Raw genomic sequence first — 23,208 nt, 5'->3', positions numbered from 1 at the left:
TATGGGCTAGACTATAGCCTTTGTAGCATGTGACCGTAACGTGGTGATTTTTCCAAGTGTCCGGGGCTAACCAAAAAATGTTTTGACGGGTACAAATAAATAAGCTTTTGGCAAAAACTTTCAAAAACAATTTCTTGAGATTTCCTAACATAAAATTTCCTGGAGAACTATGCGCGAGATCTCGTGCATCTAGAGGGTAAAACACCGAGAAACAACGGCATGCACAAATATCAGTGCAAACTACGCAGAGTTTTGTGTAGCTTAAAAACATACAAGGTTAGCTTTTAAAAAAGCTAGTAGCGACTCGCTTCGTAATTTTTTTCAAGGGGTGTGTTTAAATGTAAAAATGACAGTTCTGTTAGCTGAAGAGACTTCAGCGAACAACAAAATAAAAGTGAAGTCAACACTGGCCCGGTGCCCGATGGCCAGTGTATATAAGTTCAGGCCAGTGTAAATTTAAGAAAATTTTGTTAATTATTTAGTAGAATAAATTCAAAACTGGAATTCGGGCCAGTCAATTCAAAATCTTAAACTCATTGACTGAAAGTGACATATAAAGTTCTCTCAGTTTAACCAAGATGAGTATGAGTATGAGTATATATGAAGGTGCATGTAAACAGATTGAAGAACCTATGTCTATGCACATTTACTATATGGCCTGTTGACCTTGACCACAAAATATTAGATAGGTAGATTTCATAAAGATGTCTCTTTATACAAATTATGTTGTAATACATGTATGTTATTTAGTATTGGAATGAGAGGCACAAGTCCTAAAGTAAACACAAGTTGTCAATCAATTCAGCCAGAAAAGCCGGGATCCTATTAAAAAATATAGGGATCCCAGAAATTGACCAGTCTAAGAAGATGTTTTTAAGATAAGCCGGGATCCTATTAAAACATATAGGGATCCCGGGAATTGACCAGTTCAAGAATATAGTTTTCAGAAAAGCCGGGATCGTATTAAAATGTAAATAGATCTCACGGATTGGCCAGTTCAAGTATATAGTTTTCAAAAAAGCTGGGATCCTTTTAAAACATACATGGATCCCGGGATTTGACCAATTCAAGAAAATAGTCTTTGATTTTTCCAATTAATTAGGCATATAATTATAACTATTGTGATTTCCGCATTTTAAGTTTGTTAATAAATAGCTCTAAATATATCTATATTCTAAGTTAAATTAATTTAACGTTCATAATATACAATAAAAAAAATTAACGTTTAATGGCCTTTCATTACGACAACAATCAACACAAATATAGTTCATTAGGATTTTCCTCCATATCTTATACGATCCCGGATCCCGGGCGTCCCGGATCCCGGCCAGTAAATACATACACTAAATACCGGAAAGGATAAAATGACCGGAAAAAAAGGAAAAATAAAAAATGCACAGAACCAGATGTACACTTATGTTAATTAACCAAACGAAAACTTACTACAGAGAAAACAAGCGAATTCGCTAAATCAGAAGTCAGTGTAAATATGATTTATTGAAAAGAATTCATACAGACAAACATTTTAATCATCATTATATCTTTGCGCTCAAAACAATACTTGCTGATTTTTAAAAATGGCGTGAAAATTGAAGGTTTTTTGACGCTATGTAAGATTAAATTTGATTGGCTAAATAATTTTGGATCCTAGCCCTGATAGATAAATTTTGTAGAAAGCTGGAAGCCAAGCTTCGATTTTATTTTTGGATAGCTTCGGAGTTTTAGGTTGTTTCTCAGTAAAATCCTACCGTAATACCGGCTCGCCGTGGCGAGCCGGCAAAACGTATTGTTGATAAAAACGGCCCTTTTAAGGGCCCAACATATATTACGAAAGAAATCCAGATTTATATTGTCAATTTGTTTATCAATAAAGCTTTTTACATATTTAAAATATATTCTTTTATATGTGCCATTTGATTTTCAGGTTCCGCGCATAAATTACGTAAGTAAGTAATGAAATGGGTTCAAATATAGAATACATCAACAGATATGTCTTCTTCTTTTTCAGATTACATTTAAAAATAAGGTTGATTATAAATTTCTATATTCATATATGATAAGTCTTAACGATTGTCATGATTTTTGATATTTTATTTAAGAGATATTCCAATTTAGATTTAATAGCACTGCTGGCATTTACAGAAAAAATATGGTAATGGATTAATTTTGTTGAGGTTTATATACAATTTTATTCAAATAAGAGTAAATTTTAATAAGACCTTGATATTAAGTTCTAAGAGATTCCGTATATATCCGTTATGAGTGCCGTAAATTTAATTCTTCATTAAAAAAATTAGTTTTTATATCAAAAGAGTGTGTAATTAATTGCAATTTCTAATTATCTAATTTAGTGTGCATGTAAAGGACAGTGTCGGATTAATGCAACTTTGATGTGCAGGTCGGTACATTCGATTATCATAATTGTATACAATTTGATTAAATCATCACCTTTAGGTGCTACAATAAACAAGGTCTTAAATCAGCATGGATTAGCACGTGTGATAAACAATACAACAACTACTGTCCTCCACTGATGACCACATTGCTTTTCGGTACACATAATATGGTCAAAATAAAGACATAACTGAACGAAAAATTTTAAGTTTTTCTTTATTTCACATAATATAACAATATAATAATAATAAATATGGATCAATGCTTTGAACAACTTCTTTGTACTTTTTACACATCATCTTTCTGTCTTTCACACAACCTATAAAATATTAGAATATGATACAATGATATATGGTATGAGCAAGATTGAAAAATCGTGTAACTAATCATAATATTATACATGAATAAAATAAGTTCACTTTAATAAATCAATTTCTAACACTTTGAAAATCGCGTAATTAAACATAAAATATTTATAAAAACGTCATGATATACAGATCTTCACCTAATAAATAGATTGAAAACACTTTCAAACTAAAAAAAAATACAGTTTTCACTTGGATAAACAATATTGCTATTCGGTAATGTACATGTATCTTAGCAGGACCGGAAAGCACTCGATATATCTATATTCCTAAATACTCGTAATAATTATCAATATATATTTATAAAAACATGTTGTCTGAAAGATTTTGATCTAATAAATCGATTTGTAACACTTTCAAACCAATAAAATAAAGTTTTCATGTATTACTTTGATAAACAATATTGCTATTCGGTAATGTACATGTAACTTAGCAGGACCGGAAAGCACTCGATATATGTATTTTCCTAAATACTCGTAATAATAATCATATTATAATTATAAAAAACATGTTGTCTGAAAGAATTTGATATAATAAATCGATTGGTAACGCTTTCAAACCAATAAAATAATGTTTTCATGTATAACTTTGACAAACAATATTGCTATTCGGTAATGTACATGTATCTTAGCAGGACCGGAAAGCACTCGATATATCTATTTTCCTAAATACTCGTAATAATTATCAATATATATTTATAAAAATATGTTGTCTGAAAGATTTTGATCTAATAAATCGATTTGTATCACTTTCAAACCAATAAAATAAAGTTTTCATGTATTACTTTGATAAACAATATTGCTATTCGGTAATGTACATGTATCTTAGCAGGACCGGAAAGCAATCGATATATCTATTTTCCTAAATACTCGTAATAAATATCAATATATATTTATGAAAATGACTTGTCTGCCAGATTTTGGTCTAATAAATCGATTGGTAACACTTTCAAACCGATAAAATAAAGCTTTCATATGTTTTTATTAGAAATTTGAGTGCTTTCCGGTATTTCGGTGCTATCCGGTGCTTTCCGGTTTTTCTATGCACCGTTTAGTTACAACCATATTTTCATGATTGAGTATTTATCAGATGCTGGACATTAGGTCAACTATATTAAAATAAAATAAAATTGAATCATTTTTTTAAATTTATTTTAAAAATTTAAATTTAAAAAAAAATCTATTTCTGATTTTAGGGTTGTGTACATAAATAGATTTCTTGTATGATGTAATTTTATGTGATGTTTGAATGTAGTGTTATATTTGCTTTTAATCATTCAATGCTATCTTACCCATATTTATATGTGCTGATAAATCTTATTTGTTTTACAGAGTCTTTCATAAATGTACATTGATCTTCTATATTTTCTTTTATACAGATATTGTTTGTTTGTATTGTTAAAAGATAGTCAGTTATGTCGGAAAATAGCTTATATAGCTAATGTTTATATGTTTTTATGAAACCGACTATAAAGAAAGATTATCTTATCTTATCTTAATAATAAATTCATCAAAAGCTTCGCTTGCTCGTAGTCCCTTTCTATAAATTATAATACATGCAGGTATTGACAATCATCTAAACGTTATTTCATAGTTTGGATGAAAAAAAACAAAACAAAGTAGAATGACTTTTAGTGTTTTAATGATTGTAAGAAAAAGACAATGAAGCTCTGGTGCCAACCGTTCTCCGATACTATTTGAACAGATTTTTCTACTTTCACTTTCGTTTAGGAACAGGTGCGACGAGTAAACAATCACTTAGCAACAATAACATCAGAATATTCGAATTTTTATTTTACCAAAAAAATTAAATACAAGCTATTTTTTCTTCATGATTTTATTTAAAAATATATTACTCTAAATGATATTTTACATTTTTTTATATTTATGCGGGGAAAAAGTATAAACTTTAAATTCGAATCTAACTGTAACGGAGATATTCTAAACATTCCAAAAAGTGAACAGCAGAAAATCTGAAATTTAGGTGGATTTGCACATAAACCGTGCAAAATGAGTATGCAACTCAAACATATGCGTACTATGCTGCCCCCACAGGTAAGATTAACAATTACTTCTTGTAATTAACCGACCAAATTCAAATTTAATAAGATTAATATGTTAAATTGTGTTACAGAACCTGACATTCCTGAGATTTCAGTTACAGTATGGGTATTAAACATTGTTAAACTATCTCTAAACTCATATTTAGGTCAGTTTTCATTCTTTGACACACTCATAACAGTTGCTAGTCAGTGTCGTTTTATAAGAATATATAAGTTTTATTCCAATTTAAATATTTGACATGAGCAGAATGCCAGATTTATAAATGGCAATTTTACCAATTTAAAGAGATTCACTCTAAACAAATAGATCCAGAGCTCCAGATAGCGTGCGAATAAGCGTAAAATACGCATAAAAAATCTAAAATACGCATCACTTTCAAAATTCGTGCGTCACAGTTACGCACAACAAAATGAAAATACGCTCGTATGTCAAAATTTATGCGTAAAAGAATAGAAGTGTAAACATTTGATATGTAGAAAGAAAATGTTTTGAGCATAAAATACAATATATTTCCATTTAATTGCATTGAAAACTAAAAATTCTGTTGTCAACAACGCATGTTAAAAACGAAAGTAGCAGGAAATACATAAGGGAGGTAACTCCCGTAGATCTATCAACCTGTGAAATTATTGATGAAATTTGTGCCAGATAATCATCGTAGGAGTTAACAAAGTATTAAGTTAGTTTAGGCATCTATTATACTCAATATAACCAAAAATATATTTTAATTTCTTTAACTTTAGTTGTTGGAACAAAATAACATGTTATTCACCTGCAGTTTTGTACTCAATATTTTCGTACCCAGTCTACAGTTACGGACAATTTTCTCTCAGACAAATAATTTATTTAAGGAAAGATAAAAAAAATCTTGTTTATGTTTGTAATTGTAAAGGTTTTTCTAAAAAAAGAAAATAAACAAACAAACAAACACAACAATAAGTTTAATTTGTTTATAAAAAATGCAAAATGCTTTTTTGACAGATTTTTACCCCTTAAGTTTTTCAGAATTTGCATTTTACCCCTCACTCTAAATTTTGAGGGGTAAAAACCCCTTGGCCAAAAAAATTATCTGGAGCTCTGTAGATCTATCCCGAAACAACCAATTTTCAGTCACAACCTAAATTCAAACACATTCTTAATTCTGTGGCACTGATGTCATGCCTGACTAAATTGCATAAAGTCACATGTTGTATTAACTTCAAAACTTGCAGAAATGCCACACTTGATTAATTGTCAGATGTTTTCAGAAAAACAATAAGAAACTGTTTGTTTTAAGTGACACAATATAAATTGTCCAACTTTCACTATATCAAAATAGTCACTTGTTTAAAATAGTGGTAAAAATTTTTCTAAGCAAGTTAATTTTTTTTATAAAGTATTGGCTAAAGAGTTTTACCATTTACCTCAGTCCTAGGTGTATTTAAAACATTTATTTATATGATGTACCACTAAATATTCATCAGACTTTACATGGGGGTCCTTATTCAGGGTTCGCCAATGGCGCCAAATGCGACAAAATATTAATTCTGGCGCATAAAATCTTCAATTGGCGAATTTTACTGGCGCCAACGTAAGATAAAAGCATCCGACAACTAGTACACTTAAATAGCATAAGCGGCCGCGTCAATTACATAAGCGGCCCTAATGTGAAAGGTCATGCGCGATTAGTTTGTTTATCAAACTGTATAATCAATTATGTCATCAATTGTGTGACACTTCGGTAAAAGTGTCAATGTGTTAATTGGAACAATTTACGTCTTTAATCCTCTGACTTGGAGCACTGATAATTACACACGTGGTCAAATGGTGTTAGTAGCGAATCAGAGAAATGAAAGATCGTCAATGATGTTGACAAACATTAAACTTTAGGTAAGTTGGCTCGTCAACTGATTTAAATAATTACAGTTTGAAATATAAAATCGGATGACAATTAAAAGAATGATTTCACAATGATTATTCTAAAGCCACCGTTTACTGCAGCGTTAATATTTTCTTATCTGAATGTAAAATGCTGAAATGCCTAATCACATGCAAAACCTATTAAAATAAACAATATTCTTCATTGTTAAAAAGTACTTAGTATCTATTTCATTTTTGTTCTTATTGATTTTTAGATGAAGTCAATTTACAGTAATGTTTTTTTTTTTTTTTTAATTTTGTATCTGTAGATCACCAGAATGTCAGGAAGAAGCTGGAAAGATCATGGCTCAGTCCAGTCAGTGAGAATGAATAAGTGATAAGAACTGTTATAGGCAAAACTGTGGAAAACAGGACCTCCAAACCTCACTTATAACTTAAAATGATGTTTTTGATTACATTTATAATGTCACAATTGTATTTATTCAAATGGAATTTGAAAACCACATAATACTATGTCTATATTTTAGATAATAAACATGTGCAGCTGTAATAAAATGTAACATTATAAATATGTGTTTTTAATTTTAATGATATATAACTGCTAAAGATAGGCATGTCTCCCTTGCAGAATTACTGGCTCCATATTGGCTCCAACTTTGGAGCCATTGGCTCCAACTTTTTCTGATTGGCGAATTTGGTGGCGCAAACTAATTTTGACCCAGAGGGAACCCTGCTTATTAATAAAATCTTATATTGTTATCAAATTTTTTCATGTGATGATTGTAGAATAATTGTTTTGTAAGCGATACCAGCTGGCAGACCTAGACAAGTTTCCATATTTGCTAATATTATAAAGTGGGGAAGGTTAAATGGCTGTCAAGATTGGATGCATTTATCATTTTGCACCCCAAATAGCGTACTAAGAAGTGACACCTTTAACTGCCTTTTTATACACATTAACAGTAGTCATACCAATGCAGTGTGCTGTACATATATTATAACATTTAGTGTAAGTTTTTTAAAATCTTGAAAAAACTGTTGAAAATCGTTGAATAGACTATTGTGAAATTTTCTACAATTTTTAGTGGCCCTGATTTATCTTTAACAAATTTTCCATGGTGATCACCCTGCTGTTTGAATTTAGGTTAAAATATTCCTGGGAGTAACCCGAGTGGGTCATATTGTTTTTATTGAATTTCTATGAAAGATCAAGACTTGTTGAAAATTTACCAACCTGAAAATGAATAAGTGTTAATAGATGCATTAATAGCTAAAATAAATTTAAAGTATAATTTCCCCTTCCATTTATTATTGGCTAAAAACAGCTTAACTGATTGAATATTGGTTGTCCCAGGATATTAAAGATCTAAAGGGCATTCTTAAATACTTATTATGTCAAAACCTGCTATTTAACATGGTAATTCATTTTACATATGTAATTGTTGTTGTCTTGGTTTTGAACACTTGGAGGGACCAAATATAGATCACATTTCCAATCTAAATTTTGTTCTTTTTTCCCAATCTGAGGTCAGCGATTTGAAAAAATGACCGATTTTTGTATTTGATGTCAGATAATAGCTATCCGGAAGCTGAACAGCACAAATAAGATTTATTTAGCTTTATTTAAAGAATTTAAACATCTTGAATGCTGGCAATTATTTTCCCAACTTTGTAAAATTTCATGTTAACTTTTTATCCCAAAATGAAAATTTTAATGACACAGATTTCCCAAAATTTTTGCCTTCTTGTGTTTTCCCCAAAAAGAAGAAAAAAAGCCTCACTTGTGTATCTACCTTAACTATTTTTCAACTTCGCATCTCTTGACCACAGGCATTTGTGTTATTTGTCTTGTTAATAATGGTACTGCTTAAATAAAAAAATACTTAATCTATTGGACGAGTACACAACTGCAAAACCTATATCAGACTTAGATTGTGGCTCATCCTCGTGCAATAATATAGATTTAACAGCTGTGTATTCATTTAGTAGAATTTAGAGTTGTACGCAATAATTTATTTAGTAACCTCATATTAGATTATTACTAAAAAGTTCATAGTGTTTTACTTTATACATTTGTATTTTAAAGAAGTTGAAACAGTTTAATTTTTTTGGCTATATTGGATTTGGAATGAGGCCTTACTTTTGGCTCATGGTGAAAGGGTGAAAATGCCCTGTTTTAAGACTGTCAGTGGATTTTCTCACTTAATTGGGAAGAGGCCTTAAAATAGCCTCTTGTTTTGGGAAGAAATTGCTAGTTTGGGAAGTAAAGAAGCTGGTGTAAGTTTAGATTTTTTGGGAGAACTGCATGATTTTAAGGATAATTTCCATTGGGAAGAGACCTTTTATAGGCATCTATTATGTAAGGTGAAAAATCACAAACTGTATATTGCTTATGTTTTGTTATAGGATGGGGCAGCAAAGATTTGTGCCATGGCATGGTCAGCAAACAATATGAAGTTTGCTGTCTGTACTTCTGATAGAGTAATTCTGCTGTTTGATGAACAAGGTGAAAAAAGAGATAAATTCTCTCTTAAGCCAGCTGATGCGAAGGTAGGGTCACATGTACAGTCATCGAATTTAGCACTGGCCCGGTGGTCCATGGCCAGTGAAAATTAGTTCGGGCCAGTGAAAATTTGAAGAAAATTTAGTAATATTTAGTAGAATAAATTCAAAACTGGAATTCAGGCTAGTAAATTCAAAATCTTAAATTCATTGACTGCATGTACTCAAAAATTTAAGATATTATAATATAGTAAAACATATAAAAATAAATAAGCATGTTCATATAATTATAAATATATATTAATATAGAATGTTGCTACTGTTATGTGACTATCTGTAAAGTTATGATATAAATTGATAAATGGTGGGTTTATAAGTTTATTAAACTTTATATTAATATTTAAAAATAATGAAATGATTGATAAACTTTTGAAGTTAGAATTGTGTTTAAGTCAAAATTTAACAAGAAATGGGAGGAAAGATACAGTACTGATTCATCAAATCTTTTTAAGATTTTTAGTTTCATAATCTAAATACTAACTTGCTTTTAAATGTTTAACATCATTTGACTCTAGATGGGATGAAGCTGCAATAAATGTTTTTAGATGATTAATACATCGTATATTAACAAGTCAAAATCAAAGTTGGTACAACAGTTTCTTAAGATGTCATATGCACATTGTACAGTAATTACAAAATCACTCATTCAAAATGTAGACCTAATTTGATTGAAACTTAAGTGTTAAAATAAGCTCTGAAATTAAATTTTGATATTGTTGTGATATTTCTAGTATGGAAAGAGAAGCTACACAGTGAAAGGAATAGCATTTTCTGGTTGCTCTACTAAACTTGCTATAGGACAGACAGATAATATTGTATATGTGTACAAGATAGGGGAAGACTGGTAGGTTGTTAAAGAATCAGTAAATGTTATTTAATTTGTGTATTTAAAAATCATAACAATACACCAGTCCCACTCCATTTCAACAAAATTAATTGATTTCAGTTCCTTTGGTCCCTTAAATAATTATAGTTTAATTATATATGGTAAATTGCAGTGTTATATTAAATAAAACTTCACATTCATTTGTTCTTTTAGTAGTAATATTTAATTTGTGTTCTTCAGGGGAGAGAAAAAGGTGATATGTAACAAGTTTATCCAGCAGAGTGCTGTAACTTGTCTTATCTGGCCACCAGATCAACCAATAGTGTTTGGACTTGCAGACGGAAAGGTTCGTTTAAAGTTTGAATTTCATTATACATTATATTACCTACCAGTACATATAAGTTTAGGAACATTAAAAAATCATACACAGCATATATTAGTATACATGTTGCACAAAGGTCAGGAATCTGACTCCTTGTTTATATGTCTTCTAGCTTTTAAAAAGTACATGTAATAAGGACAGTTGAACTTTTGCATGATGTATCACTCTACTTGAATAATATTTGATATTTGGGAAGGGTTTGATATTTGGGATAGGTTTGATATTTGGGAATGTGGTTGGGTAGCAGGAGTGATGACAAAGTGACAAAAGTTGTTTATCTTTCATATCATTGAACTTGCGTTAAAACCTATGAAGGTCATGTTTATATTATACATATGACTTCAGCATTAAGTTTCTGTACAAAAATTAATTATCTACCAGCCTTCTTCGTATTCTGGTTTATATTAATATATTTAAGGTAACAAGAATATTTTCCTTGTTTATATACATTTTATTTTGTATTGTCAGGTACGAGCTGCTAATGTCAAGACAAACAAGTCTTCAACAATATATGGAACAGATTCCTATGTTGTTTCACTGGCTGCCAAGTAAGTTACTATTTATAAGTTAATTGAATTTAGGGTATTTCTTTATTGGTTAAATGTAACATGCTTCATCTTGCTTGGCCATTTTTGTGTCACCTATACAGAGTAGTGGTGACATACAGGGATCACTTCTCTGTCATCCTTTTGTCCGACTGTCACAAAATTTGTCCAGACTACCCCTCAAAAACTACTGATGCAAATCCATCCAAACATTACATGAATGATCAGTACCTAATCTAGTTGTGTATATCGTCAACATTTTCAGGTTCAATAATTTTTTGTCAAAGTTATTGCCCTATAATGATTTTTTTAAAAGTTTGTCCGGATTACTCTTATACCACTTATGCAATTTACTTTTTTGACAAGATAGATACATGTATGTAAAACAAAGTTGTACAAAAATGTTCTTGTAGTGAAAATCATGCTTATTTTACTAAATCTAATGTTAGTAATGTAATAAGTGTTTTATTGATAAAATAAACAAAATGTTGAGAAAATATTGTATTAATTTATTTTTCATTACAGTCCAACAGGGAAAGGATTTCTATCTGGCCATGCTGATGGTTCTATTGTTCGATTCTTTTTTGATGATGAGGGAACTGGGGATCAACAGGTATTATATTTGTTTCTATGGTAACAAATAACAGAGAAAACAGTGTGCACTTGGTCATATTTGTACATTTCTTATGTTCTAATGTTGTTATGTTGAAGAAGTGTTTGATTAATGATAAGCATTACTAAGTGCTGCTTTTATTACCTTTTATTACTTTGATAGTCAATATAGAATAGAGCCATTTATGCATTAATTGAGTTTTGATTTTGCAATTACATAAAACCTTTCATATAGGAATGTAAGTTTGGATTTTAAGTTGCCCATGCGATCAATTTTTAATGAAATTTTTTTTTTTTTTGGCAGTTCACTTGTTAACTTCTTTTTCTGTTTGAAAACCACTCTCTATTGACCAGTTTGTCTGTATCAACTATTCATTTATATCAACTTTTTACATGCATGAAAATAATATTTTATTGCTTTTATTTTGAATGATATGTTATAAACAGTAGAAATACTTGACTGTATATATATTGTAGGGTAAAATAAGTACTCATCCCTGCCCACCATACGCTCTCGCCTACTCCCAGAATGCAATAGTAGCAGCTGGATGTGATAAACGTATTATTGCCTATGGACGTGAAGGACGTAGCTTTCAACATTTTGATTACAGTAGAGATGATGATGAACATGAATTTACTGTAGCTGTTTGTAGCCCTAGTGGACAGTCTATTGTTGTAGGCAGTTATGATAGGTATGTAAAGTTATACTTTGTCTATTATGTTTCTCTTTAAGAACCTTATATTCATTACTCTAATATGATTCAAATGACTTTTAATATAAAAATAAATCTTATAATGGTCTGATTTAGATGTTGTTCTAAAAATGTTTAACGAAAGACAACACTGTTGGTTGTAAATATTTTACTTGTGGATTTATAAAAGAATTTGAAGCCTGAGTGATGTTTTTATGGACAAATATTAATTTTCTCATTTTCTCTCAATACTTGTGATCAGTAACACATATTTTATTAGAAATTTCGGAATATAATTTTATGCCAGATTTTCTTTATAAGCCATTACGTTCAGAATGCAAAAATGTTTACATATGTGTTAAATTTATTTTCAAGATTGCGAGTACTAAACTGGAGTCCAAGGCGTCAGATGTGGGATGAACCAAAGTGTAAGGATATCAGGAACTTGTACACAATTACAGCACTGGCCTGGAAAAAAGATGGAGCTAGAGTCACTGCAGTAAGTACATCAAGTTTCTATGATATTTTCAAATAAATTTCCTTCTGGAATGTTATTGCTCTAATCCATTGTAATTTAAATACAGGGATTTTTTGGGGCTTATTTTATAGTCGATATTCGGTCATATTCCCAATTGAAAATAGTGTATTTTTTTCCCAATCCACAGGAGAAAATTCCTTATTGAAAGTAACAAAATGAAAATATTGAATAAAAAATCTTTGAAAATAAGGGCTTCTGCACTGTGATCATAGTGCCTTTGCATTCTATTTAATCACTGCAAATTTTCAGTCATGGATTTTTCCCCAATTGTTAACAAAACATTGCTGAAATTCCCAATGTCATGGGTATGGGTCATGTTCCCAAAATCCTGAGAAAAAAACCCTGAGATATGTGAAATTAAGTACATCATGTTCCTGTACTTTATTTTTTTAATTTTTCTTTTCTTCTAAATTTTTAAGTGAAAGCATATTTATTAATTTTGGCATTTATGATAGTTTATTGTTCTATTTATTATTTAGGGAACTCTATGTGGTGGGGTTGAGTTATTTGATTGCTGTCTCAAGAGAACAATCTACAAGAACAAGTTCGAGATGACACACGTTGGTCCTAACCAAGTTATCGTGAAGAACATGTCCAATAATACACGGGTCGTTCTCAAATCTCACTACGGTTACGAGATTGATGAAGTGAGGATTATGGGTAAAGATCGTTACCTCGTCTCACATACCTCTAATACACTGCTACTTGGTGATCTGCAGTCAAATAAACTTAGTGAGGTAAGGAAATGTTTGAGAAATAGTAAGAGCATCGGCTTGTGTAAAAAGATTCTTTATACTTTTCATTAAAATCTTACTGTGTAACATTTCAAAGACATGCATTTGTAAACGCGTTCATAAAATTATGTTATGTTCAGAACTTTGTTAAAGACTTATGTAAAAAAAAAATCTATAAAACTTTATCTATAAAAATCAAATATATATTATTTGATAGAGACTGATTTTAAAGATTTATTATCAGTTAACATACATTTCCTTACTTGACAGGTACCATGGCAAGGTTCTGGTGGAAATGAAAAATACTACTTTGACAATGAAAGTGTAAGTAGAATTCAAATATTTTAGTTTTAGTCATTAATTTGTACTTTTACTGTTGTCCAGGTAAAACCTGGAATGAAATGTATCATGCAGGTTTGATTAACAATATGACATAGTTAACTGTTGTGTATTTGTGACTGTTTTGAATTTTAGCTATATTATGTTTTAGTGTTTTCTGAGATATATGCATATATCAATCCTCTATAACTTTATAGGTATATATGTAATTTATGAAAAGAAATGTGTTTCATCAAGAAATGAGTACACTACTGATATACATGTATTCACTACATATCTGTTATATAGGTATGTATGATATTCAATGCTGGAGAGCTGACATTGGTAGAATATGGAGAGAACGAGATATTGGGCTGTGTGAGAACGGAGTTTATGAACCCACATCTGATCAGTGTTAGACTGAATGAGAGGAAACAAAGAGGCAATGAGAAGAACAAGAAAATTGCCTATCTCATGGACTTGAAAACCATTGCTATCAGTAAGTCAACTTTTGTTTTACCATTAATTTAAATACATGTTTTGACTGGCTTATTTTCAATAGCTTCTTTTTAGCTTTCTTTGGTACTCTGGAAGTTCTTCATATGCCTTGTGATAATGATAATTAAGTAATTGTAAGTTCTGATTTACTTTCGTTCAGAAAAAATGGCTATAAATTAGCTATATATTTCATTATATAAAATATAAAACAAATGTAGAGTATTTATTGAATAAATAATATATCATAATAATGTTACAATATTTCATAGAATTAAACAAAATTGTATAAATGATAAAAATACTAATAATTTTCAGTGGATTTACTAAGTGGGATCAACGTTGGGCAGATCAATCATGAATTTAAAATTGACTGGTTAGAGGTAAGACATCTTGTACACTGAAGTAAGGCATTATTGTAATATCTATATTGTTAAAACTTTAACATTACAGAGGTAGTAATAGGACACTTAATAAACATTTGATTTGTCAATGGTTATTTGTTTGTTTGGTTTTATGGCACACCAACCTAGTATAGGTCAATGAGTGATTGTTAGATGTATGGAAGAAATATTAGCAAAGACTGAATTTTCTCAATTACTATACTATAACAAATGGGGTTAAGCGATAAAATATCTTGCAACTAGAAAATTACATGCTTTTTCTTTTGTCATCACAAAAATATTTGTACTTGTAAAATTTAATCATTGTGCAGTGGGGAAAAACTAATCATACCTAACAAAAACACCTTTTTATTTTCAGTTAAATGAAACTGGAAGAAAACTTTTGTTCCGGGACAAGAGACTGAGGGTAAAGATTTTATAAGATAGAAAAATAAATAAAACATTTTAGTTTCATAATTTGTCATTAACTTTGTAATAGTGATAAACGCTTAGGAATAACGTGAAAATCATATAGATAAGATATAGGTAAGGATTACAGGTTATTTCTATCCTATAAAAGTTATTTCTATCCTATAAAAGTTATATTAATGTTATAGATGTACAAGCAAGTAATATTTGTCTTTAATAATTTTGGGAAAATCTATCTTATGTAAGATTTCTGACATATAACATCTGTTGACATGCATATGACATATGTTTTATGTTACACAGTTGAACTTGTATGATGTTGAGACACAGCAAAGGTCTACAGTACTCAGTTACTGCTCCTATGTACAGTGGGTACCAGGCAGTGATGTCGTCGTGGCTCAGAATAGAGGAAATCTGTGTGTCTGGTACAATATAGATGCTCCAGAGAGAGTGACCATGTTCCCTTTAAAGGTATTACAGCTTGTTTCTTACTCATACACTGATCATGAGCTTGTGACATATAGAATATTATATTTTGTACTGCTTGATATGTTTTGTTGAAATACAGTCAGAATTCAGGGTAACACGCAAGATAAGTAATCTAAGGATTGCTTTCTGCATGGGTTCAAGTCGTTGTTTGCTTAAGCAAGAAACTCATTGCTCAGTACTAGTTGGTTCCAGGAACGGATTAGAGAGTGCGTCTATAAGCCTTCAGCTTCATACACAATCAAATTTAAAATAACTTTTGTATAAACCAAATAAGTTTCATTTCAAAGTGTTTTGTACTTTTGAGTGCTACAAAGACAAAAAACATACCTATACCATGATTGGAGAGCCAGGCTTACCTTATCATCTAAGCAGTGAGACCTAAGCTCTAGTTTTATAAGATGCTCTCTTTTGTGATACAAATCTCAGATAGTTCATGATTAAAGTTAAATTTCAAAGCTCAACATATCCATTATACAATATTAGTGACTGGGTTTTATATGAAACATTCTTAAAAATATAATTACAGGGAGAGATTGTGGATTTAGAGAGAACAGATGGTAAGACTGAGGTAATTGTAAATGAAGGTGTTACTACCATATCATATACTCTAGATGAAGGACTCATTGAGTTTGGCACAGCCATTGATGATGGAGATTTAGAACGGTAGGTTTTTGTCACTGTTGAAATAGTTATAGTACATAAAATAGTTTGTTACACAGTCCACAGTAAATAAGGTAATTTGTTACACAGTCCAATTTATATAAACAGGAGTTTGATATTTACTAGTCATTCTAACACGACCCGCATTTTTCCCTATTGAACATAGAAGAACCGAAAGTGTGTGTTAGTATGCTATAAAATCACTGTTTTGACGTTCTATATTTAGACATGTGACGTAATCATTATACACGTGACGTAACCACAAAAAATGTGACGCGCTGACAATAAGTACGGAAACAAATCAGGCGCAATTAAGCTAATTATAATGTACGGTAGCATTTATTTGTTGATGTCGTGTTAGAATCAAAATAATATATCCAAATCTGTGATTTTATTGCTTGATAACATCACTGTTTGTCGTTCGGATGCGCATCATTATATCACTCGGGCTACGCCCTCGTGATATAATTCCCCGCATCCCAACTCCAAACAGTGATGTTATTGAGCAATAAAATCACAGTTTGGGATATATTATTTCTTAAATAGATATGTTTAGTATATTAGTGATGGCAGGAATCGTCTCTAATTTAGAAAAGGAAATATGATTAAAGATATCAACAGCAATCAGTCTTAAGTATTTAAGTGTTTATGATCATTGAAATAACTGCACAATGAAAGTAGAAAGATAATAAAATGTTACAGAATCTTTAAACATTATGATCCGTTTCGATCAAATTTTGATATATATATTTATACAGGGCTGTAGCTTTCCTGGAAACTCTGGAGATGTCAGCAGAGACTGAAGCCATGTGGAAAACTTTGAGTAAATTAGCAATGGAGGATAGGCAACTTCATATTGCTGAAAGGTATTATATATTACATGTTCAAGATTGATTTGTTGCTGCTGTTATTTGGTAGTTACATGCAATATATCATAACTTGGTAAAAAAAGTTTTGTTTGTTTTGTTTGTTTTTTGTTGTTGTTGTTTTTTTAAAAATACAAAGGATTTATTTGAATTAAACTGATTCAGTTTAACATTATAAAGTTATTTCTTAATGAACTTATATTCTGTAACTTTGTTGCTTGGCTGACCACCAGACAAAGTCCTATGTACATGTTGCCAAAAAAAATAATGTATATATGATTTTCAGATGTTACGCTGCTTTGGGTGATGTAGCAAAGGCGAGATTTATGAAGGAGACATTCCGTATTGCTGAAGAAGTGGCAAAGAACACTGGAGGTGATGGGTTTAATAACTACCGTGTCCGTGCTAGAATGGCCATCATGGAGAAAAGATTCAAGGAAGCTGAGAGTATATACTTAGAGCAGGTTAAAATTTTTATCATTATATTTATGATGTAATGTTTGTGTACAGAAACCACATGTATATCATGACATTAATGTTGTTCAGAATTCATGTGGATAATTGTCAAAATGTCCAACATTTTTATAAGATACTTGGTATTGTACAACTTCTTTGTGTAAAAGCACTATATAATCAGAGTGACTCACTTAAACAGATGTTTAAAAAATCATTTACTTTCATTGCAATAATTTTGAGCTGGACAATAAAAACTGTACAGAGATTTATCATCTCCTTAGTTATTGAAAATACTTAAGAACTCTATCTTCTATTTTACTTTAAGGATTTAGTTCAAACTTTGAATATTTGCTACTTATTATTATGTATGTCACAAGTCCATATTAATATGGTTATATCCAATAGATTGATAATAGATTAACATTGCCTCTTTGTTATTTTTTTTTGTATTAGAATCATGTAGATGAGGCTATGGAGATGTACCAGGAAATGCACATGTGGGATGAAGCTATTGAAGTGGCTGAGGCTAAGGTAATACAGCATTTAAATTGTCAATTGAGTATTAATTGAAAATAAGTATTCTAATACAAAGATATGAATTGAAAATGAAACATTTTGATATAAAAAATAATTTCCCCCAGCAATACTAAAAAATTTAAGCATTAACTTTTTTTGTATGTTTTCAGTAGTATGTATTGGATAAGAAAAGTACTTTATGCTGATGATATTCTTTAAGTTTCTTTAACTATTTCTTTGAGTATTTTGTATCTGCTCTATAGTTTTTATAGTGGCACTTAAATTAATATGCTGCCAACTCTTAACAGAAAAAATAAGAAATAGAACTGCATTACATGTAAATATGTTTTATTATAGAGTCATCCTGAGTTAGAGACATTAAGAAGGAACTATTATCAATGGTTGATGGAGACTGGACAAGAAGAGACTGCTGGAGAGGTAAACATTCTCTTATCATTTGCATTATATTTTTATGTTCAAATTTATAATATATGTATATATAAATGCCAGTGAACAACATAAAGTAAAATGTTATAGGTAAAATACAAGCATAATAAGGAAAACAAATAAGGAAAATATTCACTCATAGATAAATAGTAAAAGGAATGTTGAAATTAGTTTTAGAAAGAGACAGTTTTGACAGAGGAAAGAAAAGGAATAAATTGACCAAAGTATTGAGGAAAGAGCAGTGTTACAGACAAAATAAGAAATGAAAAAGGAAATATTTTGACAATACAAAATGAGTTTAAACATTAACTAAAGTTTTTATGTAACTGTTTTATTAAATTGAATTATATTATACATGTATGGAGATAATATGATCTAAAGTTACTTTGTTTGTTTATTATAGGTTAAGGAGAGAGAGGGAGATTATTTAGCAGCCATCAACCTGTACATGAAAGCTGGATTACCAGCAAGAGCAGCCAGGCTGGCAACAAGCAGAGATGTATATATCACATTCTTAACAATATTCCTTTTTATTCAACATTCATTATTAGAAAATTTACAAGGCTTTAATTCTATTTGAAATGTTAATGCTTCCCCCAACTCATTTGAATCTTTTTCTGTCATGAAAATAAAAAATAAAAACACTCACTGTATTCCATGAGAATGATATTTATAAATCCAACAATTTTGATAGTTGTTAGTCTTTGCTTTAGATGATTGATACTAAATATTGAATGGTTATTGGAAATTCTCTGTCCATGTGCATGATTATTTAAGATGTAATAACATGATACTGTTGTATTTCAGGAACTGATGTCTAACACAGATCTTATTAGCAGGATAGCTTCAGCTTTGATCAAGGGAGAACTTTATGAACGGGTAAAGATGATTTATACATTTACTTTTAAATGAATGATCCTTCCTGAACATTTACATAAGGATTTACCTGTTCTCTAAAGAAAATGTATCAAAAAATTAGATAAAAAAATCTTAATGAAAACAAATAATTATTCTGATCACATTATGATATTGATACAAATGTATATAAAAGTTTGGTACTTAACAAGCTTGGTAAAAGTTTAAAAGTAACATAGAATGTAAGAAGGTAATGTAGTGTATGTTTTAACTGTTTCAGGCTGGAGATATGTATGAGAAGATAAGAGATTATACACAGGCTATGGGCTGCTTTAAGAAGGGCAAAGCTTATAGGAGAGGTTTGTACTGACTCTAATTTTAATCTTCTATGATGTTGCTGTACAAGCTTAGACTTAAGGCATCTAGATGATTAGAAAGTTTAGACTTTTGGAATCTAGTCAGTGTAAAAGTTCAGACTGTAGACATCAAGTCAGTATAAATGAAATGAAGTAACTTATATGTTTTATTTTGAAACTGTTATCGACTCGGTTCTTTAACTGGGCCTATTAAATATGATTACTGCTGGCAATTTTAGAATTTCGATGTAAATATCTTAAACTGATTCATATAATTGTATTTGGATTTGTCTTCTACCAGCTGTGGAATTGGCAAGATATGCTTTCCCACAAGATGTTGTGAAACTGGAGGAAGAATGGGGAGATTATCTCGTAACACAGAAACAACTTGATGCTGCCATCAATCATTTCATTGAAGCAGGGTATGTAACTCTTTACAGCCTTAAAATCTGTGATAAACCTTTAAAATGCTCAATTTGTGTTATGGTTTTGCCCAGCTAATAATTTGGAATAGTCTATTCGAAGTATAAGGGAGTTCATTAACAAAATACAAATTATTGAGCAGCAAAAGTATAGAGTCTGGTCTGGTAAGGTTTGGTACATCATTTTAAAAATTAAAGAAATTTTGTAATTAAGATGTTTTCACATGATTAAGATTTCACTAAAAACACATGATTTATTTTTTTGTGGTTTTTAAAGTTTGAAAACAAAAACTTCGATAACTTTTCAATTACAATTGTTTTGAACGATTAAGAATTTGAAGTAATTGCTTAATTATTTTTATTGAGAACTATGAGATTTAAGCAAAATGAATAAAAATCAATTTTGTTGACAGAGCTATATCTAAGGCTGTAGATGCTGCTATCAACTCAAGGCAATGGGCTAAGGCTGTCCAGATACTTGAGCTACAAGATTCCTCCCTCGCCTCCAAATACTACAAGAAAATTGCAGATCATTATGCTTCTGTTGGGGAGTATGAGGTAAAAATAACCAACATTGTATACATGTGTAATCTGTGTGTAAATGATGCTAAATAATGATGTACATCTTTAAAACAAAACGGCAATGGACAATTTAGTAAGAAGTTATCATGTATATAAATGGGCTTCTTTGTTACAATTCATTTGTTTAATATGATATCCAAATTTATTCTTTGATTGTTTTGTTTTTTAGCTCACCTGTCACAAAGTGACAGGGTGAGCTTTTGTGATCGCTTTTCTTCCGTCGTCCGTCTGTCCGTAAACTTTTACTTTAAATGACATCTCCTCATAAACCACTAAGCCAATTTCATCCAAACTTCACAGGAATGTTCCTTTGGTGGTCACCTTTAAAAATTGTTCAAAGAATTTAATTCCATGCAGAACTTAAAAAACTTAAAATATCTTCTTTTAAAAAACCATAAGAGCTAGAGCTTAGATATTTGGCATGAAACATGTTCTAATGGATGTCTACCAAGTTTGTTCAAATAAAAGCCCTGGAGTCAAAATTGGCCCCGCCCCAGGGGGTCATTGATTTTCCCTATATGCAACTGAAAGAAAAAACTTAAAAAATCTTCTTTTAAAGAACCCAAAGAGCTAGAGCTAAGATATGTAGCATGAAACATCTTCTAATGAATGTCTGCCAAGTTTGTTCAAATAAAAGCCCTGGGGTCAAAATTGGCCCCGCCCCAGGGGGTCATTGATTTTCCCTATATGCATATAGTAAAAACTTAAAAATCTTCTTTGAAAAAACCCAAATAGCTAGAGTTTAGATATTAAGCATGAAACATCTGCTAGTAAGTGTCTACAAAGTTTGTTCAAATAAAAGCCCTGGGGTCAAAACTGGCCCACCCCAGGGGTGTCATTTATTATCTATATGTGTATAGTAAAAACTTAAAAAATCTTCTTTTAAGAAACCCAATGAGCTAGAGCTTAGATATTTGACATGAAACATCTTCTAGTGAGTGTCTACCAAGTTTGTTCAAATAAAAGCCCCGGGGTCAAAATTGGCCCCGCCCCAGGGGGTCATTGATTTTCCCTTTATGCATATAGTAAAAACTTAAAAAATCTTCTTTTAAAGAACCCAAAGAGTTAGAGCTAAGATATTTAGCATGAAACATCTTCTAATGAGTGTCTACCAAGTTTGTTCAAATAAAAGCCCTGGGGTCAAAATTGGCCCCGCCCCAGGGGGTCATTGATTTTCCTTATATGCATATAGTAAAAACTTAAAAAATCTTCTTTTAAAGAACTCAAAGAGCTAGAGCTAAGATATTTAGCATGAAACATGTTCTACTGGGTGTCTACCAAGTATGTTCAAATAAAAGCCCTAACGTAAAAATTGGCCCCGCCCTGGGGGTCATTGATTTTCCTTATATGTGTAAAGCAAAATCTTAAAAATCTTCTTTGAAAAAACCCAAATAGCTAGAGTTTAGGTATTAAGTATGAAACATCTTCTTGTAAGTGTCTACAAAGTTTGTTCAAATAAAAGCCCTGGGGTCAAAACTGGCCCCGCCCCAGGGGTGTCATTTATTAACTATATGTGTATAGTAAAAACTTTAAAAATCTTCTTTTAAGAAACCCAATGAGCTAGAGCTAAGATGTTTAGCATGAAACATCTTCTTATGGGTGTCTACCAAGTTTGTTCAAATGAAAGCCCTTGGGTTAAAATCGGCCCTGCCGGGGGGGCGGGCTATATACAGGTGAGCGACTTCAGGGCCATCATGGCCCTCTTGTTTCATCCCTGACAGGTAATATACATGAAATAGTATGAATTATTTATTGATGTGATACTATAATATTGCAAGTCAGTTAGAAGGGAAAATTTTCATATTTTATATAACACAGTAAATACGAGAAGGCAAGTGTTTTGTTATGATCATTTTAACTATATGTATTTCTTCTTGGCATACGAACTTGATAAACATAGTCCATGTTCTCTTGAGCAAGAGAGTTTACATTCATTGCTTAGTACTGGTTGGTTCCAGGAATGGATTTGAAAATGTTTCATTAAGTTAATAGCTTCCAACACAATCAGACTTAATAAATTTATATAAACTAAACATAGTTTACATTTTTACCTTGTATTTGATAGTGTTTGTATAGAATATTCTATAATGTTTTATATTTCTAGACTGCAGAGAAACTGTATGTAGAGGCTGGCTGTACTAGAGAGGTTGTTGATATGTACAACCAAGCTGGTAAATGGGAACAGGCTCATAAGGTAGGATACACTTCTTGTCTATTCCTCTGTCTTCATGTAAGAAGATTTTAAGTTGTAATTTTTACGCAGATCATACTAAGAGTTGTTAGTTACCAGTTAGAAGGATTATTACCATGTTTGATGCAAAATAAATGTAATATAAAATTCCATAATATTTATTTTGGGTT

General features: G+C 30.8%; 1 protein-coding gene and 1 long non-coding RNA gene across 2 annotated transcripts in view; both read left to right on the top strand.

Moving 5' to 3' along the window:
* Positions 1-4,681: 4,681 nt before the first annotated feature.
* LOC132714153 (intraflagellar transport protein 172 homolog) overlaps positions 4,682-23,208 on the top strand; it is a 30,187-nt gene continuing 11,660 nt past the window's right edge. Inside the window, exons 1-25 of the mRNA XM_060696935.1 lie at positions 4,682-4,813; positions 9,089-9,232; positions 9,976-10,088; positions 10,311-10,416; positions 10,921-11,000; positions 11,523-11,610; positions 12,087-12,301; positions 12,677-12,800; positions 13,319-13,576; positions 13,844-13,897; positions 14,201-14,390; positions 14,705-14,769; positions 15,149-15,196; positions 15,502-15,669; positions 16,214-16,350; positions 17,106-17,213; positions 17,500-17,677; positions 18,123-18,200; positions 18,543-18,623; positions 19,036-19,131; positions 19,440-19,511; positions 19,768-19,846; positions 20,145-20,265; positions 20,679-20,823; positions 22,952-23,041. Of these exons, the coding sequence (XP_060552918.1) occupies positions 4,769-4,813; positions 9,089-9,232; positions 9,976-10,088; positions 10,311-10,416; positions 10,921-11,000; positions 11,523-11,610; positions 12,087-12,301; positions 12,677-12,800; positions 13,319-13,576; positions 13,844-13,897; positions 14,201-14,390; positions 14,705-14,769; positions 15,149-15,196; positions 15,502-15,669; positions 16,214-16,350; positions 17,106-17,213; positions 17,500-17,677; positions 18,123-18,200; positions 18,543-18,623; positions 19,036-19,131; positions 19,440-19,511; positions 19,768-19,846; positions 20,145-20,265; positions 20,679-20,823; positions 22,952-23,041 (2,883 nt within the window). The 5' untranslated portion in view covers positions 4,682-4,768. The remainder of the gene's footprint in view (positions 4,814-9,088; positions 9,233-9,975; positions 10,089-10,310; positions 10,417-10,920; positions 11,001-11,522; positions 11,611-12,086; positions 12,302-12,676; positions 12,801-13,318; positions 13,577-13,843; positions 13,898-14,200; positions 14,391-14,704; positions 14,770-15,148; positions 15,197-15,501; positions 15,670-16,213; positions 16,351-17,105; positions 17,214-17,499; positions 17,678-18,122; positions 18,201-18,542; positions 18,624-19,035; positions 19,132-19,439; positions 19,512-19,767; positions 19,847-20,144; positions 20,266-20,678; positions 20,824-22,951; positions 23,042-23,208) is intronic.
* Positions 6,332-7,251, top strand: LOC132714152 (uncharacterized). Its single transcript, XR_009623529.1, has 2 exons — positions 6,332-6,691; positions 6,991-7,251. It is a non-coding gene; the product is annotated as an uncharacterized LOC132714152 (long non-coding RNA).

Source organism: Ruditapes philippinarum, unplaced genomic scaffold, assembly GCF_026571515.1.
Source record: "Ruditapes philippinarum isolate M1 unplaced genomic scaffold, ASM2657151v2 ctg2326_1_1_1_1, whole genome shotgun sequence".
Lineage (NCBI taxonomy): Eukaryota > Metazoa > Mollusca > Bivalvia > Venerida > Veneridae > Ruditapes > Ruditapes philippinarum.
The sequence above is the reverse complement of the archived record's forward strand: the minus strand, read 5'-3'. Positions and strand labels throughout refer to the sequence as shown.